The 12,981-nt window shown below is 48.5% G+C and overlaps 1 protein-coding gene and 1 long non-coding RNA gene across 4 annotated transcripts; one reads left to right on the plus strand and one right to left on the minus strand.

The window, feature by feature from the left end:
* Window positions 1–1,314: 1,314 nt before the first annotated feature.
* On the minus strand, window positions 1,315–9,791 carry iqck (IQ motif containing K). Its single transcript, XM_048991116.1, has 9 exons — window positions 9,679–9,791; window positions 9,406–9,473; window positions 9,194–9,314; window positions 8,914–9,011; window positions 8,605–8,657; window positions 8,302–8,382; window positions 7,482–7,566; window positions 2,854–2,968; window positions 1,315–2,157 (listed from the first exon to the last, which is right to left on the minus strand). The coding sequence occupies exons 1-9, from the start codon at window positions 9,725–9,727 to the stop codon at window positions 1,925–1,927; spliced, it is 903 nt and encodes a 300-aa protein (XP_048847073.1). The 5' UTR covers window positions 9,728–9,791; the 3' UTR covers window positions 1,315–1,924.
* Window positions 9,288–12,832, plus strand: LOC125717826 (uncharacterized). Of its 3 annotated transcripts, none has more exons than XR_007384629.1 (4): window positions 9,288–9,420; window positions 10,181–11,178; window positions 11,527–11,591; window positions 11,670–12,832. It is a non-coding gene; the product is annotated as an uncharacterized LOC125717826 (long non-coding RNA). The 3 variants fall into 3 exon arrangements; XR_007384627.1 differs by lacking the exon at window positions 9,288–9,420 and adding an exon at window positions 9,779–9,850; XR_007384628.1 differs by lacking the exon at window positions 9,288–9,420 and adding an exon at window positions 9,860–10,098.
* Window positions 12,833–12,981: the final 149 nt, after the last annotated feature.

Below are 12,981 nucleotides of genomic sequence, written 5' to 3' on the forward strand. Positions count from 1 at the left end.
TGCTGACTTTGTGCTAAGCTGCATTCAGCGTTATAACAAAGTGCCCACAGTCTCATACACTCACGGTCTGGTGCTCAGACGTCGGTACGGTCACTTTCTGACTAAGGATATGCAAATTGATGCTGATGTAGTTTTTTTTTTTTATCTGAATAAGACCTGAACATCAAACAGCCCAAAATTATTTTGCACAATTTATTATTTTTTTTTAAATCAAATAATTAACTTACTTTCCAAACTGTTGCGCATATTTTTTTTTGTATTTCCTATCAATGAAATTTGTGAATTTCTTTTATGAAGTAAAAAATTGTTTCGTGTATTATTGGATAATATTTAATTTGGTAAGATAATAAATCATACGAATGAAATAAGCCGCTGTAAAATTCCTCCTTCCTCAGCAGAGAAAGGACTCTCGGTTCACGCCCTGGAGGGCACCCCTCTCAGTTCACGCCCTGGCGGGCACCCCTCTCGGTTCACGTCCTGGAGGGCACCCCTCTCGGTTCACGCCCTGGAGGGCACCCCTCTCGGTTCACGCCCTGGAGGGCACCCCTCTCGGTTCACGTCCTGGAGGGCACCCCTCTCGGTTCACGCCCTGGAGGGCACCCCTCTCGGTTCACGTCCTGGAGGGCACCCCTCTCGGTTCACGTCCTGGAGGGCACCCCTCTCGGTTCACGTCCTGGAGGGCACCCCTCTCGGTTCATGTCCTCCTCCTCGCAGCTCCATCAGCTTGCAGCCCCGGTGAATCAATATACCAGCAGGACTGTAACGTGATCAGGCCCTGCGGAGACCGCAGCCTTCAAACGGCTCCCCAGCCCCCGATAAACCTAGATGAAACGATCCATCTCATGGTCCTCAGCAAGGTCAGGGCCGGTTTATGCATGTGGTGGCATCCGCAGCGACGGGCTGGTATGCTAACTCAGGCCAGGCAGAACCTGCAGAGGAGAGTAGTTCAGGTCCACAGTCAACCCAGACCAATATTTTGTTTCAACCAACCAGTTGAGTACTCTGTGACTCTTCATACTGGTTGGTTGAAACAAAATCTTGGTCGGCTTAATCACCCAGCTGAAATCGAGTCAGTGCTATTATCTTTTCTAAACAGCCGTGTCTGACGAGAGCCTGATGGGCCGGTCCAACTTGCACCCTGTCCCACACATCTGTGTTTTCATTCAAATATCATGTGGCGGCCGAATGAACCACCTGATGCTTTTGGACATTTACTTTACTGGAAAGACCTTATTTGGTGTGATTACTGCATTTGCTAGGGAGAAGCCGACAGAGGCAACAAACACAGGTTACATAACAAGGCCTGTTATTAGTTTTCATTTTATTTATATGATTTTCATTTCTGTCACTTTTACCAGCAATAAAGTTGGAAATCCCATTAATTTGTCCCACTGGTTCCTTTTCCTCTCTCAGGTCAAACTGGTTCATTCAGCTGCATGACAAACAGGAAACGGGCTGCACAGATAAGCTTCATCTCAGCAACAACTTTCATTGTTTTTTTTAACCTCCTAATGCTTCTGGAAAAAAAAATGTCCCCAGTGGATACGAGAAGGGTGGACAGCAGGGGCGTCAGAAGCATTCTGAATGGGGGGGGGGGCACACTGGCATAAAAGTAATATTTTATGTTAAATGTGGGGGGATCCAAACGAATGATTATGAAATGCGAGGGGGACACGCTCAGACCCCCTCAGACTTAATGGTGGCGACGCCCATGGTGGACAGGACTGCATTGGCACGCCTTATCGACGCGGGGGAGGCGTGAATCATTCGCTCGTTCTTAGGGTCCTTCCGTAATTTTTTGTGTCGCTTGTTAGATTGCGGGCGACTGGAACTCGTGAAGCGCTGTGTGGGATGGAGATGAAGCGTCACAAATAGCCCAGTCGTGTGGTGGCCGTCCAGGTAGCCAAGGCTGTGGGCGTGAGGCCTACTCATTCAGCAGAGGAGGGACCGGGCCAAGATCCGGCTTGGGAACGGTCAGCGACGCCATGGACGGAGGGGGGGACTCCATCCTGTCGGCGGCTTCACCGACATCCAGGGGGGCCTGTGCGGTGGGTGAGAGGACCATGGTGCTCTGGGGGGTCGGCGACAGCACCAGGATGGAGACTACTGAGGCGTCGGGGGGCACGGGGTCCTCCAGCTCCGCCATCTCCCGGGACACTGTGAACACGGTCGCACAGACAACAAAACTGCAGCGTGAAGCTCCGGTCAGTAAGGGACGGACCAGAATACTGGGATTTATTAAGGAAAAAAATTGAAGTTTTACTGCAGGTGATTAGAAATGTGTTTATTAAGTTGATATGAAATAAGCCTGTTTTGTGTGTCTGTCACAGAGGGGCACCAATTCTCACATACGCATCACCCCGATCCAGTAACTCATGCTGGCATCCAGAATAGCAACGCAAATATATAATAAAATAAATGCTGGGGGGGGGGGGGGGTTGGGTTAAGCCACGTGCATACTTCACTCTCAGTTGACCAGTGTTTAACTCCCCGTCGGTGTAAAATCGCTGCTGTTTTTTGCATACACTTCCCCAGTGCCTACATCAGCTGTATTTGCATATATGTGCTGCTTTCATCCTGTTAAACCCCACCGATCCCTGTGCCATGTGACTATTTGCCAGCCCCTCACCCCCCCCCCATGCCAAAGGCCTTCAGCCCATTTTGAAGCAGCCCGAGTGAGTACCATCCCAGCAGTCCCACTCGGCACATAGCACACATGTGGGCTCATGTTCCCTACCGCTCCCCTCCCACACACACACACACACACACTGCTTGTGATGGTTAAGGGACACTCCTATCCATAATGACTCTCCGTGAGCGTGATCGCCTTCCTCCTGGGGACCTACTGCTCACCTCGACTCTCCTGATGGGCCCAGAACTCCCGCAGTGTCTCCATAACGCCGCGGCTCTGTGCGCGCAGCTCTCTCTGCCACTGCCGCAGCTCCTGCACATCTGGGCGCCTGCGGACCTGCCCCGGGGCGCAGAGAGTGCAGTCAGTGCACCGCAGCCATGAGCATCTGCGGCACCATGAATAAAACCTTCCCGGTGCACCGTGGACACATAGCAGCTTCGCACGGCTGACGTGAAACCGCACTGTTAGTGACAGACGGTAAATTCACAGCACCGATGGCCCTCTCTGGGGGGAGCTCATCATTATTAAGGGTCAGAGACACATTCACTGGCCTGTGTTCAGAAGCGGCCGGCCGAGCTCCACCCCCACCACGTTCCTCTATCCTTCCTTATCTGCCTCCTCCTTCTCTGAGGGCGGTGATGCTGAAAGCAGGCCTCTTATGTAACCATCACAAACAAGATGGGATGACAGTGATGGTGAGTGCAATGGGGGCCCAAACGGAACGGGGGGGGGAGGCATCGCAACACGAGTGTGTGTGTGTGTGTGTGTGTGTGTGCACGTGTATGCACATGTGTGTATATGCGCATGTGTGTGTGTGTGTGCGTGCACACGTGTGTGTGTGTGCGTGTGTGTGTGTGTTTGTGCGTGTGCTCATCCACAATCTTTCCTCACTGTTTTTAGCCTAGCTATATCCATCTCTATATGTGGAAGAGGCAGGATCACCAGTCTGTGTAGCAGAGCTGGCTTGTTAGTGTGTTTGGTTTATGGAGCACACAGTTCTGGTACAGGCATCTGAAGTGCGTGGGGGGTGGTGGGGGGTGTCAGCCTGTCCGGGGTGTGTGAAGAAACGTACGTGTCAAACACTGCAGGCTGCACCACAGAAGGCAGAGGAGAGCCTGGCTCTGCAGAATCCCTGCTGGTGTCTCTTCTGGAATGATGGGAAGGTACTCTCTCTCTCTCTCTCTCTCACACACACACACACACACACACACACACACTCACACACACACACTCACACACACATACACACACACTCACACACACATACACACACAGCCTTTCCGGGTTTCTTTACACCTCTATTCTTTCTGGACGAATCTGCATATCTGTCATTCCTTATTAAATCACGTCCAAACCCCCGCTGGCATGCTGGGTGCAGTGTGGGGACCTCAGACAGCTATTCTGAAATGCTCTCATCTAAATAAGCACAGCAAAGGAGCCCCTCCGCCCTCCCGCATCTGCATAGCCAACAAGCTGCCACATCAGTGCATGTCACCGGGAAGCAGCACGGCAGCCACACTCCCAGCAGGAGGGCCACCCCCCTCCCCTCACGCCTCACTGACCCTCACTTTCATCCACAACTAATTCCTGTCATTTCCATTTGCAGCTGTGCGTTTGTTTAACCAACTCAGGTCCCTGGTCACTTCCTGCAGCTCCCAGCTCTGACCTGGAATGGTGCTGCTGCAACCCCCAGTGTCGCAGCGACTTGCAACTACTACCCTCTAATACCTACTCTGCCCCCTGGGGGACAGGGGGAATTATCACATATACGATGAGGACAGTACTGAGTAGGCTGTGGTTGTAACATCGGACCCGGTCGCCATAGTCACCCAGCCCAGCTGCCCACAGCAGGTGGATTTTAACGAGCTCCACACATCTGTAACCGAAACACGGCCTGCTCTGTCGATTAAAGATGGCCGCTCTCCATCCGAAACGGTCTATCTAAATGCACTGCCAGCAGCTCAGGGGTTAAGCGCCTCCTGCGCTGGAGCAAAGCGGATTAAGCGGTTCTCACGTGAGCACTGTCATGTTCCACCACGCTGCGCAGAGGCAGCTAAGCAAAGCTTCTTTGGTGTTTTTAATTCCATTTCACCCAAACTCGGTCTCTACGGACTAAAGAGAAAACTATTAACAATTTTAAACACAGAACAAGGCAATTGTTCAGCTTCTCCCAGGTTTCAGTCTACACTTTTGGCTCAGTTTAGATACGCCTGGGGAGGGGGCTGGAGATGGTAAGAAGGGCATCCTCCAAGTGGCTGAAGACTGGAAAGGGAGGGTGGGAGGCAAATCAGCCCTGTCCTCGCTATCGTATTTCACGAACTTGTGAGAATCTTTGGTAGACAACTGGTTCCACTGCAGCGCATTCAGGCGGTTGCATAACGTGCGCCTCAGCGGTGCGTTGAAGTTCTTGGCTGCAGCGTTGCGACTGCGCCGCGACACAGAGGGCCATTACCATCGCAATTGCTCTGCAGTGAGCTGCGTCAGCCTGGTTACATAACACCGCTGACAGGGGGGGGGGGGGGGGACAGAGTGTGGTGTAAACAGAAAGCAGGAGAGGAAAAAGGAGAAACAGGAGGCACAAAAGGAAAAGACAACAATTAATAACCAAAAGGCTCTTAGTACACAAGCGAAGACAGTGACGGCGAGTGACCACTGCAGAAAAACAGCGAGAGGCCTTTAACTCTCTGGGGTCCTGTCCCCCCTCCCACTCTGTCTGCTCTTTGCAGCTGCAGAGGTTGTTAGGGCTCTGCTGTGTCGGAGCTCAGAGCTGTCGCAGCCTAACCGCTGGACACGGCTTTTCTAACAGCCCCTGAAGCTCCCGCGACCCTGTGAGTGTAAGTCAGCGCCCCCCGCAGGGACAGAGAAACGCCTGCAGCACGGTCAGCTGCACCGTTGTCAAGCGCGGGGAAATCGCAGAGTGCCACAGAAGCTCACTGCTGCCCCCTGCTGTTCCAGATTACAGCCCGTCCTCCGATTGGCCGTCCCGATCACACAGTCCACATGTGACACAGAAAGCCAGAGGGACACTGAACAGGATGGCTGCAGTGTATCTTACCGGACCCTCATTTGCATGTGCTTCTCAAACACCCAGGCTCAAATAAACAGAGGATATTACTCTTTGTGTCTGGAATTAAAGCCAATCACTGCAGCAGTGTCTGTGGAGCATATCTACTTTTAGAAGAGAACATCACCCACACAGGGAGAACAAAATTAAACATGACATCATTAATGACATAATCACACAGAAAAGCTGCCATAGCATAATCATGGTTCTCTGAGAGGCTGGACTACAGCCAGTTCCAGAGCCTCTTAACAGCCTCCATTAGAGCAAGCCGAGGTTAGATCTAGACAGGCATTTCCAAGGTCTTCCATGGTTTAGCCCTGCTGGCTGGGTCAGGCCCTTGCTCTCAGAGATAAGGACATGCAGGAAGAGCCTCAAGAGAAAAGCTCAAAATGCCAGAACCTATGAAATCGTTCTTTTAGCCATTCATTATATCCAACGTCCTCCAAAGAAACATTTCTGCCACTTTTTGCCATTGTATCAGAAATTGTATATCTTCTTCCCACTGTTACAAATAACAGATATTATGTCAGTTTGAGTTGCAGCAAAAGATAAGTGAAAAGGCAGGAGTTCTGACAGACAAGGGCAATATAACCAGAAAGGTTTCATTAATGAGGACCCCACATGAATTGATCACCTTCTTTAAAAATCCTTCACGTTTTCCCCCCACTGGGACAGTAAAAATCCTGGCATGGAGGCCAAGAATGAGTGAGACATTTACATCGCGTTTATTCATTTGGCAGAGCCTTTTATCCTAACTGGCGGATAATTAAGAAAACAGGGTCAGCCAGTGCCGGGAGCCATCAGGGGTGAGGGGCCGTGCTTAAGGAAGAGCTAATCTCGCAGTATAAAAGGGGTTAGGGGCTGTGTTTAAGGAAGAGCTAATCTCGCAGTATAAAAGGGGTTAGGGGCTGTGCTTCAGGAAAACCTAATCTCACAGTATAAAAGGGGTTAGGGGCCGTGCTTAAGGAAGAGCTAATCTCGCAGTATAAAAGGGGTTAGGGGCCGTGCTTAAGGAAGAGCTAATCTCGCAGTATAAAAGGGGTTAGGGGCTGTGCTTCAGGAAGAGCTAATCTCGCAGTATAAAAGGGGTTAGGGGCTGTGTTTAAGGAAGAGCTAATCTCACAGTATAAAAGGGGTTAGGGGCCGTGCTTAAGGAAGAGCTAATCTCGCAGTATAAAAGGGGTTAGGGGCTGTGTTTAAGGAAGAGCTAATCTCACAGTATAAAAGGGGTTAGGGGCCGTGCTTAAGGAAGAGCTAATCTCGCAGTATAAAAGGGGTTAGGGGCCGTGCTTAAGGAAGAGCTAATCTCGCAGTATAAAAGGGGTTAGGGGCCGTGCTTAAGGAAGAGCTAATCTCGCAGTATAAAAGGGGTTAGGGGCCGTGCTTAAGGAAGAGCTAATCTCGCAGTATAAAAGGGGTTAGGGGCTGTGTTTAAGGAAGAGCTAATCTCACAGTATAAAAGGGGTTAGGGGCTGTGCTTCAGGAAAACCTAATCTCACAGTATAAAAGGGGTTAGGGGCCGTGCTTCAGGAAAACCTAATCTCACAGTATAAAAGGGGTTAGGGGCCGTGCTTAAGGAAGAGCTAATCTCACAGTATAAAAGGGGTTAGGGGCCGTGCTTAAGGAAGATCTCGCAGTATACAGCTAAACAACCACAAAAAACAGCAAACTGTATAAAGGCTGGGGAGCCTTCGCCCTGTCTAGGCCGGAATGCTACAAACAGAAATTCTGGGTTAAACCCAAATGGGCTGAATCAGGATCTGGCGCCTGGTGCTGTACACTCACCCTATAGCCACGCCAATGAGACTGGATCAGAAGTGCAGCCTCGGCATCCGACAGCAGCAGAGACAGCGGGATTGGTGGGCGGGGGCTGTGGAGAAGGCAGGTGATGATCAACTGATGTATCTGTATAAAATACAACCGTACACAGGTAACACCCTCCTCAAACCACCATCTATTTTCTGTGCCCACTTGTCCTATGTGACAGGGGTCCAAAGCCTATAGGCAGCAGGCAAGGGAATAACCCAGGACAGGGTGCCAACCCATCGTAGTGCACACTGATCATGCATCATTCTCAACAGACAACCTGATAATTCCAAAGTCTCGATCCCTGGTTGTAGAGGTGTGAAGCAGAAGTGCTAATCACTGCACCAGCATACCACCTGGCTCATTATCCATCCACCACCATAACCGCTTAATCCCAACTGGGGTTACATGGGGGGACCGGAGCCCATCCCGGGAGCAATAGGCGCAGGCAGGAACCAACACATCGCAGGGCGCACACACTCACACGATTATGAGGACAACTCAAATTTGCCAATCAACCTGCCCTGCACACTTTTGGACTGTGGGAGGAAACCGGAACCCCCAGCGGAAACCCAGACTAACACAGGGAGAGCATGTGGACTCCACACAGAAAGGTCCAACGCCAGACCCGGGGACCGAACCCAAGCCCTTCTTGCTGTGAGGCAGCAGCAGTAACCACTGCACCACCCAGCCCGGCTCATCAACGCATCAGTATTCAGAATTAAGTTAAGTTGCATGAAACAACAATGGATTTGCAGGAGGGCTGCAGTTCACATACCTGTGCAGTAGGAGTACTTACTGTCTGCTCAGCCAGTCTTTGACAAACGGGATCTCCAGGAAATTTATTGGGGGGCCGTTGCCCAGTCTTCGGGGGTTATGGCTGCAGAATACATGAGGACAGCAGCAGAGGGTTTATTTCAGTCTCTCACGGCACAGATTCCACGGCGCCCCTATCAAACATCTGCACGCACTAATTCAACTACACAGCTGTAATTCAAAAATACACATTGCCCTGTTTCTTGACAAATGAGTACAAAGCTCATTCACTGTAATGTAAAAATAAACGGTCATAAGAGTATGAGGCAGGTTCTGTGCCACTTACTTATAGAGCCACTCCGTCAAAAAGTCACAGGCGTTGAATTTGGCCCTTTTCCTCTGAAAGCGGAGGGAGGCAAACATCCAGAGAGACAGAGAATGGATGGAAACATTAAGCAAGGTAGAGTCTGCTTATTATCACACCGCAAGTCTCAGAACTGGGGTCAGCACTGACAAGACATTTAGTGGCTGGGATACCGGCCCAGTATTATGCAACGGTGTATTAAGACTGAGCAGAGGTAGACCATAGTATACCGGCTTGCCCTAGTCCCCTCTCGGTGTTTATGTGTCTCGTGAGTTTGTAACGAGTGCTGACCTCCACACAGTCTTCTTTCTGCGCCTCTATGAGCAAAGCTTCCAGTCCAGGCAGCAACACAGGGAATATAGCGCTCTCCAGGTAGAGAGTGGTGGCATCTGCAAAACCCAGGCAGACATACACACAGACATAGCGAAACTGCCATGGCTGATTATGTTCAGTTGTATCTTCATGCAACAGAGCAAGGATAAACACCGAACGCACGCCACGTGACACACAGCGGAACGCGGCTGTCTCAACGAAGACACGGTTAAAATGTAATAAATACGATGAGATGTACTTTGCTGCAAGACGGAATCAGGGGATTGGGGCTGATTATGATCCAGTGACGGTGTTCCTCGCCATGCAGAGCAGCCTGCCCTTGCAGGATCATTCTTCACCAGCTCACTGTATACTGCCACCTGAAGACGCAAATATGTAAAAGACATTTTTCAAACAACGATGCCCATAAAGAACTACGCAACGATATAACTCATTTACGAGTAAAAGGACCTCGTGTTGCGGGCGGTAAGGACTCAGGGCGGCTGCTCCTGGCGGACTAGGCAGCTCCGACTCGTATTCTGTTCCGAATAACATGGTCAAACAAACACTTAATGTAACATCACAAACTGGTAGATGTCTCTGCGACTGAGCAAATTAATTTACATGTGGGAGTTTAGGACAAACATCGCTCAATGAGGCTTATTTACAAAGGAAAATAATAATCACCAGAGTTAAATAATATGCTTTGCTAATTTTGCGTATTTTTTATTATATGAAGCTTACCCTCACATATCTGTTGCCACAAAGATTTATTTTCGGCCACTATGTCCATTGTAGAATTTGACGGGTTATTAAAAACGGGTTGCTAAGGACGCGTCAGATAGCGCTCGGTTGCTAAGGAAGCACGTATGTTAATGCTTCCGGGTTATTATACCCGAATAACACCACGAGTGGGGTAAGTAAATTCGTTAACTTCTCACTAGTTTGTAGTATGTTGCTAGAGACCCTGACTTGGTCATGCGAACCCATGCATGTAGCCCTAAATGCAATTGTACATTAACACAATTATTCGTGTAGGATTAGTTAAATGCACAGAGAAACAACGAGAAGTACAGATACTAGATATGTGTAATAGGAAGAGGACAGAAGTATCAACTGTTTCTGTGAAGTCCGTGAGGTTCACAAAGAGCGTTAACGACGGAGGTGAAATAAACGCTGATGTGAGGAATAATGTTCTCGTTGAAAGGAAAAGGTAAAGAAAAATAATCTGTGAAATGTGTTGCAGATGTCAGTGTTGGTGAGGAAGAGATAATGTGCTCTCCAGGAAAATTGGAGGATAGACGAACGTTCAAAAGAGGGGAGGATTTAAAAGCAATGAAGGTAAGAGGAAGCGGACAGCTCCAAAATTAAATAAGCTGGACGCAGAACAGAGTGACAGAATGGTGCCTTCCCAGAAAGGTGTAGCCACTGAGGTCAGATCTGTTGGTGGAAAGATCATCAAACAGGAAATTATACTGAGCACAGAGAAGCAAAAAGCAAAATACACCACTGTCACCAGCATGGGAACCCAGACTGGAGAAGGAAATACAAAAGAGGAAGTAGTGGAGGAGGAGGTTTGGAAGAAAGATGCGATTAACTGCAATCGGGAAGCAGGGAAAGATCTCTGAAGAAAGCGGATGAAAGACAAGGCGGTTGGGCTGGATGAGAGCAGCATGGAATATGATGTGACCACTAAGAGAGAAGTGATGTATGCAGAGGAGTTCTAAAAGTAAAAAGGGAAAAGACATACAAAAAAAACGATTGCAGAAGAAAGTGAGATTAATGAGCTGCTCACTGGGGGAAATGCATCAGGCCAAAAAACAAGGAAAAGGAAGAAGCAGAGGGTAGACAGAGCCAGCAAGGGGCCAGAGAGTGATACACGTGCAGTGAAAGATATGATTATGGAAAGCAAAGTCAGGGCCCAGGCACGTGGCTTAGGAGGTGCGGAAGATCCAACCAGAAGTGCAGAGGAGGAGAGGAGGTGCCTGGGGAGGGAGTGGGATGGTACAAATTGCTCACACTGGTGCAGGAACCGAGAGAGAGAGATATTATGGGGAAAAGAGGTAGAGTGGGGTGATGCAGAGAGCTGGAGGCCGAGCCGAAGCCAGGAGAATGTAGCAGGAACAGCCACGGCCAGGACAGATGAGCATCTCCTGAGGAAGAGGAGGAGGAAGAAGTGCCCTGAGAGATGTCTGGTGGAGATCAGAGGAGAAAGTGAAAATGCATGAAAGCCTTTTAGAGTTGGTGAGTTGAAATTAAAGCTGACTGTGCAATCAGTCCCATCTCCCCCCCCCCACCCACCCCATAAATTTCTCGGTCTGATTTCTCAGTGTAATTTTCCCAGTGTAATTTCTCTTTGTGTATTTGTGAGTTAGCCAACCTCACATGCAGAAGTGGTCTTTCTGTCAGAGAAGCTGGGAAACCAAGATGAAGTTGTCATTGATGTTGTGATTAATGAACCATGTCTACATCACTCTATCCCTTCTTGTCTTATCTTATAAAAGCTCAGTAGACAATTCAATTCACATTCTCTTCACATCATCCAGAATGATCTGTTCATGTTCATATATGCTCTGTTATTTTGTTTTGTAGACCTGACGACTAGCCCTGCAGAGGGAGATTGACCTAGCATCCTGCTAGACTTTCCAAGCTAAACAGTCAGTACTCACTGCTGCTGTGCTCATATTAGTGTAAAACTTAGTTATGATATTGACGTTCTTTATCTTCCACTACAGGAACAAATTCACCCTGGATCGCTGGGTCTGCCAAACACATCAGCGCTCAATGCCGCCCTGTGGCGGCATCCTGGCTCACAGCCAATAGCAATAAGGGAGAGATGTGCTCCGTTGTTGCTGGGAGGTAGTGATCCGCAGCGTTGAGTATTCTGGCTCGCTCACCACTGATGGACCTCCAAAGCTGAAGACTTTCTCCTCTGTTTTACAAAAGTCTAGCTGCTTGTTCTGCCTGATGTTCACTTTGCTCAGACATGGCTGGAAGCCGAGTGTGAGATCCGCGAGAATGTGCTTCTTCCACCACCTGGCCTTGACCTCCTCGGAAACCATGAGTTTATGAGTACTTGGGCCAGTAGTGGAGCATCTAAACCCCGCATGTCCTATTGCTGCTGGATTTTTATATTTTTAAAATGGGCATAACAGACTTTCAGCTCTCCTGTAAATTCTGACAGATTCTAGCGGCAGAAATGTCAATGTCTACCTGCGAAAGTAAATCTTTGGTTATCAAAACATTCTTTGTAGTTTAGTTTTTGGTTTGCACACTTATACATGAAATTTAAATTCCAAATCATATGTGCCATTCAAGGAAACATCAGAATTGAGAATCCCTTATGCCAGAGAAATGTGGTAGAGTCGGTAAAGCGTTCGCGTTATCGACGCTTGTGGGTTAACTCTCTGTTTACATGCAGACCTACTGGATTTTATCACCTTTTTGCACAAACATGGAAGTACTATGCACCTAGTGTTGAAAAACGTTTGAATCGTAAATCTGAATGTATCTGATGACTGAATGTGCCTGTCCAATGTTGTTGCAATTCCATGAATTGCCAGGTGATGGAGACATAGTATAACGTAAGAGCAGGACGAGGTGGGCGTGGCTTCAATGCCAGAGATTAAACTATTAATCCGCATTCACATGTAATGTCCCTTGCAAGCCTCAAACAGTATGAGTAGTTCGGGTGTTTTTTATGTTAGTGCTTTAAAAATGTAAATGATTTATACGTTCTTAAATACCGCATCTCCACATTTGGTTATGCTGTAATTTATTATAGTTAATCTTAGCCAGTGAGGCTCTCAAAGCTTCTTTAGTTAAACAGAATATCCAGTAGTAAAATTAATTTAGATTAAAAATATCCTACATAAAAATAAAAGGATGATGCTCATGACTTAGACGGTGAGGAGTGAGTTTGATTTCATGGAAGGAGAGCGATTTATACTCGGATTCGGTCCGATTAGAACTTCATACCAGCCGCAGCTCGTCAGAACACAAGTTCTTGGCTTCTGTAACAAATGTGTCATTCCTTCACAAAAGGAC

This window comes from Brienomyrus brachyistius, chromosome 22, assembly GCF_023856365.1.
Source record: "Brienomyrus brachyistius isolate T26 chromosome 22, BBRACH_0.4, whole genome shotgun sequence".
Taxonomy (NCBI): domain Eukaryota; kingdom Metazoa; phylum Chordata; class Actinopteri; order Osteoglossiformes; family Mormyridae; genus Brienomyrus; species Brienomyrus brachyistius.

Excerpts from the sequence above, each read along its gene's own strand:
- iqck (XM_048991116.1), bottom strand. The coding sequence starts at position 9,727 with ATGGACATAGTGGCCGAAAATAAATCTTTGTGGCAACAGATATGTGAG. Across the intron at positions 9,315-9,405 it reads CTTACCGCCCGCAACACGAG|GTGGCAGTATACAGTGAGCT; the intron begins GTCCTTTTACTC and ends TTGCGTCTTCAG. Across the intron at positions 8,383-8,604 it reads TTGACGGAGTGGCTCTATAA|CCATAACCCCCGAAGACTGG; the intron begins GTAAGTGGCACA and ends TGTATTCTGCAG.